This window comes from Orycteropus afer, unplaced genomic scaffold, assembly GCF_000298275.1.
Source record: "Orycteropus afer afer isolate SDZICR_OR568_19922 unplaced genomic scaffold, OryAfe1.0 scaffold00038, whole genome shotgun sequence".
Taxonomy (NCBI): Eukaryota; Metazoa; Chordata; class Mammalia; order Tubulidentata; family Orycteropodidae; genus Orycteropus; species Orycteropus afer.
Genome location: NW_006921625.1, coordinates 13,412,040 through 13,432,522, shown reverse-complemented (window position 1 = coordinate 13,432,522; position 20,483 = coordinate 13,412,040). Strand labels below are relative to the sequence as shown.

General features: G+C 52.0%; 1 protein-coding gene across 1 annotated transcript in view; it reads right to left on the bottom strand.

Moving 5' to 3' along the window:
- Nucleotides 1-5,126: 5,126 nt before the first annotated feature.
- The window catches only part of RGS10 (regulator of G protein signaling 10), a 43,231-nt gene continuing 27,874 nt past the window's right edge, over nucleotides 5,127-20,483 (bottom strand). Inside the window, exon 5 of the mRNA XM_007936841.1 lies at nucleotides 5,127-5,273. Coding sequence (XP_007935032.1) covers nucleotides 5,127-5,273 — 147 coding nt within the window. The remainder of the gene's footprint in view (nucleotides 5,274-20,483) is intronic.

Sequence of the window (20,483 nt, the reverse complement as noted above, 5' to 3'; positions counted from 1 at the left end):
CAGGCACCCAGGCCTGGCAATGGCTGACAAGCGGGAAACGTTAACTAGCTGCCATGGAGTGGACTCCCATTCATGGCGACCCCGTGTGCATCGGAGCAGAACCGTGCTCCGTAGGGTAAACTGCCAGGCCTATTTCTGAGGTGCCTCCTGCCTTTGGGTCAGCACCTGAGCATGTTAACTCCACCAGCCAGGGATTCTGGGCCAACAGTAGGAGTGGGGCAGAGAAGATCAGGCCACTTCCAGTTCTCCCTACTCAATGATTTTGTAGAACTCACAGGTATAACGAGGGTGGCCCGAGGGAGGCATCTGCCTGCTGAGCCAAGTCCAAGGTTGGTGCCAGATGAAGGCCCTGGTGAATCACCCCCACCATGAGGCTGACCATTGCGTCACACACTCACCCCTCACCCTCAAGTCCACGGTGCTGGCTGGGCTGTGGGGAGTGCAAACTCAGAGATGGTCCCTGGGCGATTGTTACCCTCACTAGCCTCTGCTATTGCAGGTGGGTGCACATGGAGTCAGGAACGAGGCCTCTGCACTCCGCAGGGAGACCGAGTCAGGTCTGGTGAGCAGAGCCTCCCTCGAGCTGAGCACCCCAGCGCAAGGCAAACCTACTGGCCCTCACTCAGATGCCCCGCAAAGGACAGACTCCCAGGTAGTGGCTTGAGCAGCTTTGTACTTGCCAAGCTTTCGATGCCTGTGGGAGTCCACGGAGAGCCGTGGCTCTGCCTGAGGTTCTAGTTCATTTCCATCCGCTGACTCCGCCCCTCCCCGGCTGTGCACGTGTTTCCTCCCTTCCCTAGCCTGCACCCACTTGCTGTGCACAGTGAGCTTGTGGGGAGAAGCAACTAGAAACCCTGGAAGCTGATGGTGCAACAACACTACACTTAAATAAGGCAAATTCTAGAACATCCGCAGCCAAAATGAAAGTAGCCAAAGTCAGCATGAGTCTTGGCTGCCGCTGGCCTCGTGGTTGGCTAAGCGCGTGAACAAAGCATGCTCCCGGATACAGAGCAGGGCCAGTGAATCTGCTCCCGGCTCTAACACATAAAGGACATGTGTCCTCGTCCCCAAATGCAACGGGCAATTTACCTGGTCACTCATCCTTTGGAGTTATGGCTTAAATGTGTCACCAAAAACTATGTGTTGTAGATCGTAATCCCCTATACCTGTGGATGTAATCCCATTTGGAAATAGGACTTAGTTTTGTTGGTGAGACCATATCAGGGCAAGGTGTGTCTTCAACCAACCACCTTTGACACACACACAAACAGGTTAGGCACCAAAGGGAAGATGCACAGGCCACATGATGATCACCAGGTCACCAGGGACCTGGGGAACAGTGGCCAAAAAGAGACAAGGACCTTCCCCCCACAGCCCAGCAAGAAAAGCTTCCCCTAGCACCAGCACCCTGGATTCTCTAGCCTCCTGTAAGAAAATACATTTGTTTGTTAAATCCACCTGCCTGGGGTGTTTCTGTTACAGCACCAGATAGCTAAGACAGCTGATACTTGGGACAAAGCAACCAGGATGTGTGCTCAGAGATGGGCACAGCCAGGCAGTGTGTCCCCCGGGTCCCTGCCTCAGGGCTGGTCACTGGTAGGGCCCTCATCTTTCAACCAGTGGCTCCCAGGGCAGGTTCATGCCTTGTTCATCCCCCACGTTCCTGCATCTGGTGCTTGGCCTGGGAAGTGGCAGGCACTCATTAACATCTCTTGTGTGAGAAGATGAACATTTGTACCCATAGCCCAGTACCCCACCCCTGGCCTAGGCTTCTCTGTCCTGTCCAGGCCAAGGATAGACAGAAAGGGAGCTGGGTCAGAAGACGGGGGTCAGGCCTGTCACTCGCTTTGGTTCTCCCATCACTAAAGGGGGAGTAATCCCTCCTCTCCTACTCATGCTTTGAGGGAGAAGCATTTCCAAAAGGTGCTTTGCAAGTGAGATGCCTGCCATCCAGTGGGGGGAATCCAAAGGAAAGAGAGAGCAAGGCGAGGAAATGAGCCACAACTGACACTAGGAATCTGGGCAGGTCAGCATAGGGCATGGAAAGGTGTAATTAACGACCGCAAAGTCACAAAGGAAAAGATCACCAGGCTGTGCTCCTGGCACCGGGGAAAAAAAGATCAGGGCACAAACTGGGGAGCTAGCAGATATCCTAGATGTTAGAGGCCTGTTCCAAGGCCATAGAGAATGGTGAGGTCTGCAGCCAACTGGCAATTCACACATGCACTGCCTCAGTCATTTGCACTGGAAGTTTAACACAATGCTCGCCCCTATGGCCTGCTGCCCGGGGGTTTGAGGCCCCTGGAGGTTCCACTGGAGCGGGGATCATCATGCCTACTTTATTCCCCACAGTGCATCTCAGCACATCAACACAGTGCCTAGCACAGGGTAAAACCAGTTGCCATGGAGCGAACTGTGTGTCAGCGCAGACCTGTGCTGCGCACAGCTTTCAAAGGCTGATGTTTTGGAAGCAGATCACCAGGCTTTTCTTCTGAGGTGCCTCTGGATGGACTCAAACCTCCAATCTTTTGGTTAGCAGCCCAGTGTGTTACCCATTTGTACCACCTAGTGATGCAACTCACTGCCCTCGAGAGGGACCCGACTCATAGCGACCCCTCCTTGGGTTTCCGAGGCAGTATCACTATGGAAGTAGATTGTCCAATCTTCCTTCTGAGGAGTGGCTGGTGGGTTTGAACCGCCAGCCTTCTGGTTAGTGGTCAAATGCCTTAGGCACTACACCACCAGAGCTCCTATGGTATGTTGTTGTTGTTGTTATGTGTTGTCAGGTCGGACCTGACTCATAGCGACCCCTCCTTAGGTTTCTGAGGCAGTATCACTACGGAAGTAGATTGCCCCATCTTCCTTCCGAGGAGTGGCTTGTGGGTTTGAACCGCCAGCCTTCTGATTAGCAGTCAAGTGCCTTAGGCAGTACGCTACCAGAGCTCCTACCCAGTGACTAGAATATGATAATTTAATCAACGAGTAGATGGACTGACACAGGGATGAGAGTAAAAGGCTGGCTGGAGCTTCTATCTGGCCAAATGGATTTCCCTCCACTTCAGACACACTTTTGTGATTGACTCAAGTGACTGGGTTATGTACACGCCTCAGTTCGGCAAGCAGTGGCTGCAGGCAGCCAGGCAGGGGCGAGCGGGAGGAAGTGGCGTGAGCTCACGCTGGTAAAAGGCAGTCGTGGTTAAACTCGTGCAGCTCGGCGACCCACCCACCAGTGTTTGCAGGCAACTCTTAAGGAAAAGGCTTTCTGTAGACAATCTCACTAACTGGCCGTTTCCTTTATAAGAAGAACAACACCCCAGAGGGCCTCTGAGCCTGGTGTGAAAGGGAGAAAGGAAGAAGGGCCCCCTCGCCCACCTCAGGCTGGGGAGCCTGCCCAGCTCAGCTCTCCAGGGCAGGACTAATCCATGGGACCCCTCCATCACCCTGCCTGCAGTGGGTGGAACCCCATCCCTGCACCTTTCCGGTCGGCACCCCAGAAGTGGAGCTGGAGCAGCCGTGGCGCACCGACGTGCTCAGATGCACCCACCTTCCTGGCTGCAAGTGGGAGTTCTTGGGCGGCAGGGCACCTGGGCGTCATTCTCAGCATCTCTCTCTTACGCCCAGGTTCTGACGAGGGGACAGGAGACTCAGGAGGCCTGCGGGGGAGGAGCTGGGGGAGGGTGGGGATCCCCTATTGGCGGGGGTGTGTATGTGTGCGTGGCATTTCCTGTTTCTGATGAGTGCCCTGCTGGGTGACTCGATTCTCAGCAGTGAATGGTTCCCCAAAGGCCGACCTTCCCCAGCCCCAAGATGGGAGGAGGTGGGGAAAGTGAATGGGTGGGGCTGGAGCTCTGGGGGACGGCACAAGAGGCCGTACCGGGAGTGATCAGCTGTGACTACGAGCCGGTTAGCCCAGAACCGAGCCAGCACCTACATTCCGTCCCAGTGTCAGTAACTCATGCCCTGTCTGTCTGAAAAGTATCCTGCTTTGATGGATAACTGAGGTCACCTCGACATCTTACGTTTCTTCAAATGGGAAAGGCTGGGTTGGAAGAAATGGAATGAGGTTGGTTGCTTTGTGAAAACAGAAGTTTAAGCTCTGTGAACAGGCTGGGGTGGTCCTGCATCAGCAGCCCATGCTGCAATGGCCCGACTCCTAGCAGAAGCTGCCGAGGCTGGTGCTGGCCCTGGGGTCCACTCTAAAGAGTTATTGGGTGTGTGGGGGGGTGTGCACAAGGCTGCTTTCACAGCCCCCACCGAGACAGCAGACTCTCAAACAGCGTTTCCTCCCCTGGCTGAAACCTCAAGCTTGAAGTCAACCAGTGTTGCAAAGGGTAGGAATCGAGAAGAAGTGGGCTAAGGGAGAAGGGGACCAGCAGCCCACCAACTCCATCTCTAGAGCCCCCCTGGAGCTACCCTCCCATTCAACACCCCATTGCATTGCCATGGGGACCCTAAACAATTTCCCATGTCATCTTTTCTTCCCGGTTGCTGTCTTGTTTCTGTAAAGATCAACTATCTGTGTTGCATGAAATGTCACGGATTGTGAGTCAAACCAGGACTAAGCCAGGCACAAGGAATAACAATTACCGGGTGATTACACTCACACACAGCTCCCCCCAGTCTTCAGAGGCTGTTAGTGATTGTCTTTTCTCCAGCACTGAACTTGCTGTCAAGACGTATAGAACCCAAACAGCGCTTGACGGCAGTGTCCCCAGCGGCCTGAGTCCATCCCGGCCGCTCAATCTGGAGTGGATCTGCAGAGTGATTGTGAGGCTGGCCTGACCCTGACCCCCAGGCAGAGACTTAAAAAGTAAAGTGCTTCCATGTTTCACCTGTGGCCTCACACCAAGTTTAATCAAAGCTACAAGATGCTGGGTGTTCAGTGAAGGAACCTTTCTGCCCCCTTTGTGTCTGCGTGTGAACTGAAGCCTCAGAACTATTTGTTTTTTTTATGGAAGATTAGCCATCATGCAAAACTTACTGGTCAAGCAGTTAATAAAATACAGAGATCCCGTGGAAGGGTGGTGCACGCTTCAGTCCTCGCAAACAAAGCAACTATCAGCCCAGCTGGGCCCGACAGGGAGTCCCTCTGCTCCTTCAAGCGGCGGCTCTGGCCTTCCAGGGGCTCATGTGTTGTAAATTCTTGAAGCTCTTTTAGCCGCAGTTTGGGCATCGGGCGGGTCTTCCTCCTCTTCCTCGGTCCGCTTGTGTTTTAAGAAGAAGTCAGACTTTAAGAAGCGGCTGTAGCTGTCATACTTCATAAGATTGAAGATCTGAGGAGGAAAAGAAAACGAGTTGGAAAGCTGAGACTAACCCAGGTCACAAATCATCCTATCAAGTGCGTATTAAATACTTAGCATGAGCCAGAGAGTACAGCCCCACACAGGACACACAGAAAGCAAGTGCCAGGAAATCACGTGGCAGGCAGAGCGGATTCCCGGGATGTCTCTCATCAATCTGAGATAGGCTCGTGGAATACCCAGCTTAGAGCCAGGGGCAGACACATCTTTAGTTTCCACTGAAGTACAGATTCACACAGCACCGGCTCATGCCCTGTATCAGACGCCAAGCAGTGTCCACTTTATTCCTATAGGTGACACAGGGACGTACTTCTCCAAGAGCCTGAGATGCAGAGGAGGACGGCTACCAATCACTGACACTGTGGTGTCATAAGTCACTGCCACACCACCTGCCAAGGTCAAGCCCCCCAGGAAGGATGGCATCCGAGACCAGAGACAAACTGCTATTATGCCAAGAAACAATGTGGGACTTACTCAGTTTGGAGGGGGGAGGGTTTTATGGTCATTTCCTGCTGTGGGGCTGGGCCCCAACTCCTGGGACAGAGGGGCATGGTACCCAATAAGCAGTTTCACATGTTTTAATCACGTTAACAGTGTGGTGAAACCCATGTAAAATTGTTTACTGCAGATCAGTAAGTAAGTAAGCACGAGTAAGGCTGTGTTTGCCTTGCTTTCTGGGCACTCCAGCCCTGTCAGGGGTTGTACATTTGAAAAGAGGCTTTGATTCTGCAGGAAAGTGCTGTGGCATTGGAAGAGAGACAGATGCCAGCCATGCCTAAAAGCAGCATCTTTGATGTGGTGAGAACATGTGAACTTGTTCAGTACAGTTTAGTAAGGCCATGCTGCTTTCTGGGTAACCTGACATTGTGGGGACCCCGTGCACAGTGGAACCAGAGCAATCGATTCGTGATCACAGGCTTTTCCCTGGCCAATTTTCAGAAGCAGGCTTCAGGCCTTTCCTCCTGGTCTCTTCGTCTGAAGCTCCGCTGAAGCCTGTTCTACATCCTAGCTGCCTGCAAGCCTCCACTGACAGACAGCTGGAGGCCCCACAGGTGCCACACTGGCCAGGAAGGGAAGCGGGTCTCCTGCCTGCCAGGTGAGAATTCTAGCACCGGCTCCCATGGGGCCTTGGGAACAGCCTCCAGTCAGCTGCAGACTGCAAACAGCTGCGTAATCAGACGGGCTGAGGAGCACGGTTCTAACACAGGGAGCGAGGAGACCCTGACCTAGCCTAACCTGACCACATCCCTGGGCTGTCACCTCTGACACCGCCAGTCCTCCACGGGCTGTCCCCAGACACAGCAGACTCCTCTGGTTCCTCTCCACTCTCCCTAACCCTCCAGCCACGCTCCCTGCACCCGCCCCCCATTGCTAAGCCATCCATCCTGCCCCTTCGTCCCACAGACCGAACCAAAAACTAAACCAGTTGCCAGTCAAGTTGATTCTGACTCAGCAACCCTACAAAAGGGGCAGGGAAGGGAGATGCAAAAAGGGAAGGAACTTGCTTGCTGCCAAGGAGTCAGGGATTGAACTGTGTCCCCACAAATAAGTGCTGTGGATCCTCTAAGCCTGTGCTTACAGTCCCATGTGGGAATGAGTTGTCTTTGTTGTGTTAATGAACAGGATTAGTATAGGGTGTATCTTGGGTCAATCTCTTTTGAGATCTAAGAGATGAAACAAACGAGCAGAGCACAGATGGGGGGTGATGCCAAACCAATGGAGGTCTCCACGGAACCAGGACAGGAGCTGAAGAAACAAGACTTTCCCCCAGAGTGGACAGCGAGAGAAAGCCTGGAGCTGGCGCCCTGGATTCGGACTTTCAGCCTTCTAAACTGTGAGAAAATAATGTGTTTGTAGAAGCCACCCACCTGTGGTATGTCTATTACAGCCTCACTCAATAACTCAGACACGGGCACAAGCTCTTCTGAGAAACCACTGACCACTTCTCCCTTCTCCCCCTCTCTCTCTTTTTTCCTCTTAACTTTTAGGGTGTTGTGCAGACTATTGTGGGGGGCTAAGAATTCACATTGTGCATGCTGGGCCCCAAATCACCTTTAAGCCAATCACCACACTAACACAGACTCAGCAAAGCGGAAAGTTCTGAGGTGCCTAGAACACTGTGCGCTGCCAAGCCGGGTTATCACATGGATGCTAAAACCCTGACGTCTTGAGACCCCGCCCTCTCCCCCCACACACAAACTATTTTGTAAATTAAATGTCTGATGGATGCTAAGGACTCAGACATCTGCTTGGGGGATGGGTGGGCACTTCAGGGCAGAAGTGACATCTTTAGAGCTTCCATTTTCCAAGACCGCTTTAGCCACAAGAGGATGCTTGGGTCATTCTGCTAAAAGCCGAGTCCACAGTCCAGGGGAGAACAGGACTTCTGCCTTCTTCAAGGAGCCCTGCTGGTGTAGTGCTTAAGCGCTGAGCTGCTAACCAACAGGTTAGCAAACCCATCAGTTTCATGTTCCATTGTCGGAGGGACAAACCCATCAGTGCCTCCGCAGGAAAAGGGACTCGTCACTCTGCTCCCTAGAGGATCACAGCCTGGAAAACCCTATGAGGCACATCTACTCTGTCCTATAGGGTCACTGAGTCGGAGTGGGCTTGATGGCACAAGGACAGCATCCTGGTTACCTAGAGGCTGGGAAAGGTCCGTGCTGGAATTCTAGCCTCCCCGTGGGGAGACCAGGGTCTGACTGCCGGCCAGTGCACCCCACACACAGCTAGCCATCTGCCAGTGGACATGTGTGTGTTGCTATGACAACGAACAGGTTTCGGCACAGCTTCTAGACTGAAACGGACTAGAAGGAGAGGCCTGGTGATCCACTTCTGAAGATTAGCCCCACGGATCACAGGAGTCTGACCCACAGCGGGCCACGGGGAGGGCGCAGGACCGGGTGGCGTTCCGTGGCGTTGTGATGGGGTAACTGTGCACCGGAAGCCAACTCCACAGCAGCTAAGGAGACCCACACACTGGTTATCTGTTTTGTACCCACCCTGTCACCCTAGGTTGGATTTGCTAAGGTCTGGAGAAACCATTATGACAAAAAGTACAAAAATCATAGCCAAGAGCAAGTGAGGTGAGGAATGCCACTGTCGTAGCGGTGTTGGCTACACGCTGCCCTTGAGGGGTTCTGTGATGGGCGGACCCTGTTCCCTGGGCTCCCAGGCAGCTCCCAGCCCAGAAAGACCAAGGCTCTAGGAGCGGCACCCTCTTCTTCCTCAGATCCCAATCTCAGTGTCTCGGAGCTGCACTGCAGGCAGCAGGGGCTTGAGAGGAAGGAAGCCCCGGCCTGCGGGACTCGTGTGCTCAGGTCACTTCACATGTGCGGCAGGTGAAACAGCAGCTCCCCAACCCCCTAGGGTGCGGGAGAAGCCCCTACGAGTGGGAGATGACTCCAGGGCACCTAACCCTAACAACAACTGCCACGGGGGCCTCCCCCAAATGCACCTAGCCAGCGTCCCTTTCCTTCACCACCTGCATCACTCAGCCCTTCCAGGCACGAGAGCCCCCAAGGAAACTTCCAGATGGCCACCTCATTCAAAGTCTGGGCTGGATGCCCCAGGTACGCCTCATGGAACCCGCCTCCCCAGTGCTCCTCCCACACCCGGCCCCACAGCCCACGGGACCCCCCACCTGAGCAGGATGCGGCGTCTTGTCTGAGCCCTCGCGTGGGAGCGGAGCATCCTGTTTGCCTCTGAGACTCCTACTTCAAAGGAGGGAAGAAGCGGGCCCAGTGGTGCCCCAACGGGCGGTTGGGAGGGGAGAGGCCACCTCAGCTGAGGAGAAAGCAGGGAAAGTCACACCAGGAGACCGAAGGGGCTATGGGGGTTCCAGGAGACTGCAGGCGCTTCTCCCGCACCCCAGGGGGTTGGGGAGCTGCTGTTTCACTCGCAGGCACGTGGGAAGTGACCTGAGCACACGAGTCCCGCAGGCCGGGGCCCCCTTCCCCTCCAGCCCCTGCTGCCTGCAGCGCTGCTCCAAGGCACTGAGGTTGGGATCTGAGGAAGGAGAGGGTGCCGCTCCTAGAGCCTTGGTCTTTCTGGGCTGGGAGCTGCCCGGGAGCCCAGGGAACAGGGACCGCCCATCACAGAGCCCCTCATGGGCCGCGCTTAGCCAACATGGCTGTGGAAGTGGAGACGGCTTCCCAAATGCTCGCCTAAGAAACCGGCCACAGAACTACGTGAAGGTACTGACCACAGCCTTGTTTATCATGGATCCCACGCCTTGACCGGGCGCCAGTAAAGGTTTACCACGTGAGCCTAAGAAACCACCCATGGGCAACAACAGCAAGGGGCTGGAGACATGCGTCGGGGCGGTGCAGGTCCTGCCCAGAGTGGTGTCACACACCCAGCACCATGCACCTGGCACCACGATGCAGTCTCTTGACGCACCCAGCGCCATGACACAGCCTCTCATTTAATCCTCCTATAATGTCCTGGTTTCACAGATGAGGAAACTGAGCTCAGAGGCCCAGTGCTGCCCACTGTGTGAGCGACAGAGACGGGATGTGAAGGCTGGCCGCTGGGTCAAAGACACACTCCTAAGCAGTATGCCTTCCTGACACTCGTATGGCAGAATGATACGCATCAGCTGTCATTAAAAACAAGATCTGCAGAGAACACATGTACAAGGCAAAGGTATGTGGACGTGAAATGACCAAATACTGCATTTCAGAACTGGACCCAACACCAAAAACAAGGAGTCCAGATATGTTCATGTGTGTGTGTGTGTGTGCGTGCACACACAAATAGGAAATGTTGTTGGGTGCCAACTCATAGTGTGCTGTGTGACAGAGCACAACTGCCCCACAGGGCTTCCTAGGCTGTGATCTTTGTGGGAGAAGATTAGCAGGTTTTCTCCTGTGGAACCACTGAGGGGGTTAGAACCGTCAGCTTTTCAGTTAGCAACCAAGTGCTTAACCACTGTGCCACCAGGGCTCCTTAAGTAGGAAATAAATACCCCCAAAGGTCAGCTTATTGATTCTGCCACAGGAAATGCAGTGGTTCTATGGGTCCCAGATGGTTCTACAAAACCAGGATTCCCTCACGAGGAGAACTGACCTCACTCAGGACTGGACTGTGACTACCCGTGACCAACACGGCCTGACTCCTCAAGACATTTGCAGGGAAGAGACAGAAGAAAGTGGCGCCCACCCTGGTGTGGGGGAGGGGAGGTTCAAGGTAGGCAGGAGACACGGGAGAAAAGATAAAAGCCAAAGCAGATGGCCAACCCGAGGCAGGAGGGACGGGCAGCCAATGATGCAGAAAACCAAGCTGGCAGCTAAGCTGTGTTCTGTATCTTGTCTTCTTTTTTGCCAAGACAGCTGCATCCCAGAAGGGCTCCCGGCTCTGGCAGCCCCCATCTGTGAGCGCAGGCTGGACCGTAAACCATTTACCATCATTGCCTTGGGACCCAATTCTGCAGGCGGGACTCTTGGTGAGAACCAAGAAGGGTGCCTCCCTGCAAATGTGCCCCCACCCACAAGGGTCCCGAACCACAAAGTCCCTGTACCACCAGGGTGCCCCTCCCTCTCCGAATCCCAGACCACAGGGAGACTGACAAAGACCTGCCTCCAGGTATAAGGTGTTCAGGGTGCACTGCTTCTAGTAGGGACGTCCCTGCTGAAGGATGCTCACCCGCAGAGAGTGGGGGCTCACCCACAGAGAGATGGGGGCTTAGCCCTGTAGGGAATAGGGGGCTCACCTTCAGAGTGGGGTGCTCACCCACATAGAGTGTGGGGGGCTCATTCACACAGAGTAGAGGGTTCACCTGTATAGAGAGGGGGGCTCACCCACGCAGAGTAGGAGGCTCACCTGAGCAGAAAGTGGGGATTCCCCACGCAGTGTGAAGACCTCACTCATGTAGACTAACAAGCTTAACTTGGCAGCATTTCCTCCCTGTCTCAATTAACTGCATTTCAAGCCTCATAAACATCTTAACACTTCCTAGAAGCCAAGTGCATGAAGACCTCAACTAAACCTGAATCTCCTCCTCCCCACCTTCCCAAACTCTCTGCCACGTGATTTCCACGGGGAACAAAGAGAAAAAAAAATCATCCTTTCATGCAGCAGAAAGTTTGATCGATGAGATTGCCTATTTGCTTCAAAAACTTGGTTTAGTTTTTATAGGAAAATTATTGAATGAGGGCGGCAGCAGTGCTGCCCCGAGGCATGCTATAAAATGTGTTCTCTACACACGTGTACATGTGCACACACACACATGCTACGTACAGTCCAGCCTTAGTATTCAGATTCTGTGTTGACAAATGCGCCTACTCACTAAAATTTATTTGTAACCCCCAAATCAATACTTGTCACACACTCACAGTCATTCGGAGACATGCGCAGAATGGCGAAGAAACTGAGTGGCAATAGATCCCAGCTGAAGTCGAACAAGGTGACACTCCATGTGGTGGTTAAGTTTGTGAGTCAACTTGGCTGGGCCTGGTTGAGTGGCTGGGCAGCTGGATGTAGTTATTCCCCACGGTGAGATTGGTAATTAACTCCACGGTGGAATCTACTGGAGCAGCTGGGATGTGGGCTGCTTCCGGTATATAAAAAGCAATTTTAAGGACGGTCTCCAGCTGACGGCATGCTTGAACCCTGCATGTAGCTGGGTCATTGTTCAGCAGCCTGCCATGTTGCCCTGCCCATCCTGGGACTTTAACGGACTTGAATCAATGGCTGGCCGTGTGCTTTGGTAGTATGGGGACTGTGCCTTTTCACTTGTTGACCTTGGGTTCATCATCCTCAGTAGCCAGCAGCTGCCTCTAGGTTCAGTGAGCCAGGAGCCAGAGGCAGAACCGAAGCCCAAGGCCTAGAAGCTTTCACCCAGCCCCTCGAGCCTGGCATCTGGAACTCTGGACTTCTAACCTCCAAAACTGCGAGAGAATAAACTCCTGTTTGTCAAAGCCATCCCGTGTGTGGTGTTTCTGTTAGAGCGGCACTAGGTAACCGAAACGCTCTGCCTTCCTGTTTCCGTTCTCAGCCTGGAAATGGCTGTCTCTCTGGCCAGTGTGGTGCCCATTCTCACATCTTCGTGTTTTCTGTGGGTGAGAACGGCTCCTCACAGTGCTGATGTTGTCGGTGTGCCTCAGCGCAAGAAGGCTGTGAGGTGCCACTAGGGACTGAATCACGTTGCCAAAAAATTTGTGTTGTGCATCCTAACCCATTTCGGGACAGGGTTTCCTCTGTTTGGGTAATGAGGCCATATCAGCATGGGGTATGTCTCAGGCCAGTCACCTCCGAGGAACAAAAGGAACAGACTGGGCACAGAGAAGAGCAACCACAGGCCACGTGGAGCCTGAAGTTCACCCAAGAACTGAGGAAACAAAGGTAAAAAGAGACAAGGACCTTCCCCTCCAGCTGGCACCCGAAAGTCAGCCTCCTAGACTCCTGAACTGTGAAAAAATAAACTTGTTTGTTAAAGCCACTCACTCGTATTTGATACAGCAGCACTAGATAACTGAGGCAGAGAAACTGTCAGCTACTAGCTTCATCCAGGCATGAGGTGGAACAGTTCAATGTGAATTAACAACCAGAACAAAAACCAAACCCACTGCCATCAGGTTGATTCCGACTCGTGGCGACCGCACGTGTTACAGAGTGGAACTGCACTGTAGAGTTTTCCTGGCCGTCATCTCTATGGAAGCGGATCACCAGGCCTTTCTTCCAAGTACCTCTGGGTGCGTTTAAAGCCAGAGCCTATGGGTTAGTGGTCCAGTATAAACTGCCTGCACCACCCAGTGAATCAACAGCATATATTCAGTCGTCTTTAAACAGAAATGCACATAAAATAAGATGATGTATTGACAAAAACATTGTGACCAGAGGCTCACAGAAATCTAGCCTTGTTATAGACCAGACTAAATTTCCCCTGAAAGCAATGCTTCAGGCTGCTAACTCGGCGTTTGAGGCAGTTTCTAGAACATAACTGCTATGAAAGATGAGAACCGACAGTACTTCCACACCTGCGTGAGTGGGTTGTGGGAAGAAGCACACGTCTCTCCCTCTGCCCTTGGACGATGCCATGACGGCAGAATCGGCCGGCCCTGAAGAGGCTGCTGGGGCAGGGCACAGGTGGGGTGTTCCCACCCCAGAGATGAGGGGTGCCTCTCCCTCCTCTGATGTGGGGTGAGTGTGTCAAGAGGCGGTCTCAGGGCAGGCTGGCAGAGGCAGGTGAGAAGACAAAGCCACTTAAGGCAGCCCTCACCCCAAAGCACCAGGGCAGCCACCTGGAGGGTGTGCAGCCCTGAGGGGGCTCCAGCTTCCTAGACGGGACTGTCAGAGATGGATGACATGCCAGGGAGGGGGTCAGAGCGCCAGGAGGAGGCTGGACATGGGTAGAGACAGACAGACCCTCTACTTGGGGCAGAACGCCCTCACAGGTCCATGGGTCATCGGGCTTGGGTGGGGCTCTGAGCACTTTTTTCCAGAGTCTTTCACACTCAAACCCAAACCCCCAATGGCATGCTTTCTACTCAGAGGAAGGCCTTTTATCTTTGCTTCTTGCCATCATGAGGAGAGCTAAGTGCTCTCTGGTGCCCAACCCTCCCCACCTCTTCCCCTAAACACCATTGTAAAGTTGTAAAAAATCTCAAAGTATTTCTAATCCTGTCCTTCACGCCCCTCATAGGGCAAATGCTGTGGGAACCGTAGGGAGCCACCTTTTCTTCCATTTGAACTGAGCACCACAGCCTGCCATCTCTGGCTCTGATGCTGGAAAATGCCCATTTCTGCACTGGACTTACTCTCTGGGAACCAATGTCAGCTGGCACCCACAAGATGGAAACACCCAGATTGCCTGCACCAGCTCCGCCCCACGGTCCAGCAGACGGAACTGTGAGGAGCTTGTGCTTGGAGAAATAAGGGGCCAGGGGAGGAGAGGACCCCACACGATTCCTGTAGGCAGGGCTGGCCCTCCCCAACTCCAGGTCCTCATCAGCTGGCCCGGCCCTTATTTCTGTCTCAAAGGAAGAATTTCTCTTCTTGACATCCCTGGGTGGTGCAAATGGTTGAGCACTCAGCTACTAACCGGAAGGTTGGAGGCTCGAGTCCACGCAGGGACCTCGGAGGAAAGGGCCATTGATCTATTTCCAATACAACCAGCCACTGAAAACCCTATGGACCACAGCTCTACTCTGACAGACACGGGGTCACCATGTGCTGGATCAAGTCCATGGCGACAGGCTTGAATGCTAACAAAATTCAAAGAAAATACTTTGCTAAAGAGGGGCCCGATTAATGGTTCTTTCCTCCATCCCAAGAGGTGGCTAGGAGCACTGACACTCACTGAAGTCTTGTTTTTAAAGCATCAGAGGTCTCCCTTTTGTCAGTGCAGAGACTGTCTGCACTCTGCCTTTCTCCGACTAGACGTTAGCACCGACTCTGAAGTCTGGGTGAGGCTTGACAGCAGCACACAGAATTCTGCTTTAAAGCGTGGGCACTGGGATCCCCAAAATTTACAGAAGGATAAGCACCCCTCCCCACTCAGAGCTGTGCACAGAGAAAGTGGCTATCCAACGTTAAAGTTGCCTTTTGAGATGATCCTGACCTTTCTATCTTCACAAATCTCGCTGTTCCACGGGAAACAGATCATTGCAAGCTTTCAAGCAGCCATCTAAGGTACAACTATTGGTCTCCTCTCGTCTGGAGCAAGGAAGAGTGAAGAAAAACAGAGTCATCTGGAATCAATTAGTCCAAAGATGTGATGGACCACAAAGACTTCAGACTTCATGACTCTCAGACCAGAAGAACTAGATGATGCCCGGCTACCAATGCCAACCACTCAGAAAGGGATCAAAATTGGAGATCCTGGATGGAGTGGGAGGAAATATGTGGAACAAAATTCAAAAACACAAAAAGACCAGAATTACTGGCCAGATAGAGACTGGTGGAACCCCTGAGACTACAACCCCGGCTTATCCTTCAGGCCTGGAAGTCGACTCACTTCTGTGGATTGGTTCTCAGCCCAACAGGAGAAAGACCTACATGCAGAGCACCTACCCCAGGGAGATGCAGCCCTTATATCAATCAGCCATGAGACATCAGAGGGGCAGCATTCAAACACAGGGGAAGCTGGACAGATAGGAGGGCACAGGTAAGAAGGGCACAGGGAGGAGTAGTCACATGGAAGAGAGGGGAGAAGAGTTTTTTATGGATGAGGTTTGTAATCAGGCCGTGAAATCAAATGTGACTGCTGAGAGTAAAACAAATCTGCTTTGTAAAGTTGCACTCAAATCACAATTAAAAAAATAATTAAAGAAAAAAAAAGAAAGATGTGTAAAGTGGGGCTGAGAAACTTGTAGGACCAGGTGTTTGTTTCAAACCTTGCACATGCACAAACTCCAGTCACTGAGCAGATTTCAAATTCTAAATTCCAAAGAACTAACAACAAAAACAACTCCTGGTATTAATAACTCACTATAGCAAGGTTGAGGAGCTCTGGTAGCATAGTGCCTAGGGCACTTGACTGCTAACCAGAAGGCTGGCGGTTCAAACCCACCAGCCACTCCTCGGAAGGAAGGTTGGGCAATCCTACTTCCGTAGTGATACTGCCTCGGAAACCCAAGGGGGGTCGCTATGAGTCGGGGCTGACTCGACGGCAAATAACAACAACAACATAGCAAGGTTGCAGGACACAATGCTAATATGCAAAAGTCAACTGCTTTCCCATATGCTAGCAATGAACAATTGGAATTGGAAATTAAAAACATAGCACCATTCACATTATTAGTAGGTAAAAGAAACAGCCACAGCCATGGAATTGATTCTGACTCATAGCGGCCCAGTAGGACAGAGAAGAACTGCCCCATAAGGTTTCCAAGGCTGTAAATCTTTACAGAAGCAGACTGCTTCATCTGCCTCCCACAGAGCAGCTGGTGGGTTCGAACCACCAACCTGGTTAGCAGCCGAATGCTTTAACCACCGTGCAACCAGAGTTTTTTTTTTTTTTTTTAAATACTTAGGTATAATCTTATGAAATACATAGATGATCTATATGAGAAAGACTACAAAACTCTGATGAAAATAATCAAAGATCTAACTAAACAGAGAGAGAGTCAATGTTCATGGAGAAGAGGACTTAATATTATTGTCAGTTCTTTCCAAATGGATCTGTGGATTCAGATTGTTTCATTAAATTGTATCAGGGAACGGTCTGGAAGGGCACACACTATAACGTAGTTACCTCTAGAAAAGGAGAGGGAAGAAACAGGGCCCAGGGGATTTTAACTTTTCACTTCACAGCCTCCTGCTTGACTGCTAACCAGAAGGCTGGCAGTTCAAACCCACCAGCCACTCCTCGGAGGGAAGGTTGGGCAATCTACTTCCATAGTGATACCACCTCTGAAACCCAAGGAGGGGTCACTATGAGTCATGTCCGACTTGACGGCACATAACAACAAAAGCATTACTTGAATTTTTTTTTTATCTTCACCACAAATATGTATTAATTTAACAATTACAATGGACAATGAATTCATCCAGGATTCTGAGCAACACAGTAATAGGATGATTCATGTATGTGCTCATGGCCAGTGGTTCCTGCGTGGGCCTTCCTCTGTGGAGTCCCTTGTCATGTGAGCTGGCAGGCACATGAGTGCAGCTGGTGAGCTGACAGGGCTAGTACAGACCATGCCGTAAGTATTTTTACACAGAAAAGTGTGTTTGGCTGCAGTGACTCATCTGATCCCTTCACGTTATGGCTGACTAACTGATGCGAATACTCTAGAATCGGCCAGGGCTGGGTGTCGAGGAGAGCCGACAGAGAAGGTGAGATGAGTCTCGGGAAAGGGAGGAAGGGAAGAGTTGTGCTGTGGAAATGCCAAAGACACTGTGGCACATGCCAGGAGCCAAGGAAGGAAAATGGCAGCAAGGGCTGGAAGTTGAGGGAAAACAATGAGATCCCAAAGGCGGGAAAACAGCCTTTTCAAATAATACAGCTCGAGGTAGAGAACCATCCTCATAGACTGATGGTGTGGTGGGGACAGCCTGGCTGAGCCACAGTGCAGGGCTCCCGTTCTTTGTCCTCTCTCCCAGCTACAAGACCTTAGGCTTGTCGTGCAGACACCCCACACCAGTGAATCTTCTCCTGTGCTAAGTGAAGTGCCGGGACCCAGTGAGACACACAGGTGAAAGAAAGCACTGGGTAAGCTGAATGCTTTCCCAGAATTCACTAAACCAAAAAAAACCAAACTCACTGCTGTCAAGTCAGATCCCACTCATAGCGACCCCTCCTTGGGTTTCCAAGGTGGTATCACTATGGAAGTAGATTGCCCAACCTTCCTTCTGAGGAGTGGCTGGTGGATTTGAACCTCCAGCCGTTTGGTTAGCAGTCAAATGCCTTAGGCACTAGGCTACCAGAGCTCCTCCTCAGAATTCACCAAGATGTAGAAAATCAACATATACACTATTTGCCGCTTTTCATGTGGGGACTGGAGATTGAGGGTAAGAGGTAGGTGAACTCTCCCATGTTTCTGGAAGTTTCGTTAAGATAGGTTTCTCAGCTCAGCACTACTGGCCTTTGGGCTGGAGAAGACCTGTTGTAGAGACTGTCCTGTGGGTTATAGGATCCTTAGCAGCATCCCTGGCCTCTACCAACAAATGCCAGTAGGACCCCTTCCCCTGTGTGACCCCAAAGATGTCTGCATCTGCATTGCCCAATGTTCCTAGAGAGGCCAAACTGCCCCCAGTTGAGAGTCACTGCATTAGTGAACATTCACCTTCATGCTCCATTCTACAGGACACGAACAGTTAACCCTGATGGAGGGCTGGTCACATACCAGGTACTGAGTTAAATAACCATGTCACAAATATGACCACATGTCACCCTCATGGCCACCTGATCACAACTCCCCTTCACAAATGAGGACACTGAGGCACAGAGGGACCACATACTGCCAGGCTCTCAAACCCGTAGCCTGCTGCCGTCAAGTCAATGCAAACTCAGAGACTACAGGACAGAATAGGACTGCCCCATAGGGTTTCCACGGCTGTAAATCTTTATGGAAGCAGACTGTCAAAACTCTCCCGTGGAGCCACTGGTGGGCTCAAACAGCCGCCCTTAGGGTAGCAGCTGGGTGCTTAACTCCTGCACCACCAGGGCTCCTTGCTCAGGTTCTCGAGCTACTAAATTCTAAAGTCAGAGAAGAAGGAAGGAGACAGGTCTAAGGGAGTCAGGCTGTGGCTGTCTGGGGGCACTAAGGGGGCTAGACTGCCTTGCAGCACAGCTCAGGGAGGCAGGGAGCGTTGCCGAAAGCCCCGCGTTCCAGATGAGGGCACAGGGGCTGCACTGAGAAACAGGACCCACTTGGGGTCAGATGTCAGGTGCCAACCTACGGCGATCATGACATGAGCCCAAGCTCAGCATCCAGGAAGTGACTGTGGGGGAGGGAGGGCTCAGAGCCACGTAAGGCTGTCCGGGACGCGCGATGAGCCATGGTCAGGAGGCCGTGGTTGGCAGCTGACCTAGTCACGGAGATGGCTCCGCACTGGGTCATCCACATTCTCTTACCCAGCTGGTGAGGGACGGGCACAGCCGGAGCTGGGGATCAGAGCCAGGCTGCCTAGCCTTCAAGCAAACCAAACCTTATTAGCCCAACTGGCACACTCTATAAATAGCCACCACTCAAAATCCCCAAAATTAAATTGGTTGTCACAGGCTCTGGGCCAGAGCCCAGCCAGTATCTCCCCACTTAGTTTCCAACACCCCCATTACCCACTACACTCCAGTCATACGGACTTTCACGGCACCCCCACCACACACACACAGCTGATGCCTGCCCCAGGGCCTGTGCACATGCCTGTCTCTGGAAAGATCTGCCTGAGCTCTTCTCATCTCGCTTCTCCTTGTCATTCAGGTCTGTCACTTCCTTCGGGAGCCCCTGACCACTAGACCCACAGCAGGCCCCTCCCAGTTATTCTCAGCCCATCCCCCTGTTGTAGTTCCTTCTAATATTTCTCTTGCTTTGATGTGACCTGTTATTATTTGTCTCTCCATCCAGGATGGAACCGTCACGTGGGTGGACAGTCTGATGCTCCTGGCTGCACTCCCAGCTCCTAGCCCAGCAACTAAACAACAACAACAATCTCGAGGCAAATTTTGAAACTCTCTGAGCCTCCTTATAAAAAATAGAGTTGTTGTTAGTTGCTGTTGAGTCAATTCTGACTTGTGCTGGCCTGTTCCATAGAGTTTTGGCTGTAATCTAAATGAAAGCAGGTTGCCAGGCCTTTCTTCAGCAGCACCACTGGGTAGGTCTGAACTGCCAACCTTTAAGTTAGCAGCTGAGCGCAAACTGCACCAACTAAACTCAAACCAAAAACCAAACCCATTCCCATTGACTCTATTCAGAAGTTTTCCAGGCTATAATCTGTACAGAAGCAGGTCACCAAGTCTTCTCCTGTATAGTGGCTGGTGGGTTCAAACTACCAACCTTTTGGTTAGCAGCTCAGTGCTTAACCACTATGCTACCAGGGATCATTGGGCACCAGCTAACCCATTGCTGTCAAATTGATTCTGACTCATAGGGATGCTAGAGGCCAGAGTCGAACTGCCCCTCCCCACAGGGTACTGCAGAACAGCTGGTGGGTTCACACTGCAGACTTTTTGGTTAGTGGCCAAATGCTTTAACCACTATGCCACCAGAGCTCTGTGTGCCACCAAAAAAAAAAAAAAAAAAATGCACTCCATTGGGACCTTAAAATCAGGTTAATATGTTCCAAAAATACCACTTAGCCTGGTATTATCTAGCACAGAATAAATTCTCAATCAATGTAAATTTACTATTAAAAAAAGAAAATTCAAGGAATTATAATTCCTCCAAGAAACCACCACTTTGTCAGGGGGCCTCTTTCCTTCCTGCTCCCCACACCTTAAATGCCCAGCAGCAGCATCTGAGTCCAGGCTAAAGTACCCAAGGCTCTCCACCGGGCTCCCCCAGCACCCCTGACCTCACCAGCACGCTCCAGTGCTGTATTAACAGCACTGAATAAATCCAAGAACCTTCCAGGCAGTCAAGTGCACCCCCTAACCTCTTACAAGTGCTGATGAAAAACTAGAATATATAACCCGGTCTTCACATAATATGTGCACCGTGGTTAACTTCTGCTGGGTGATTTGAGGTCACTAGGACCGCGAATTGTGGCATCTTTCTGTGGCACAGGGACATTGGCAGT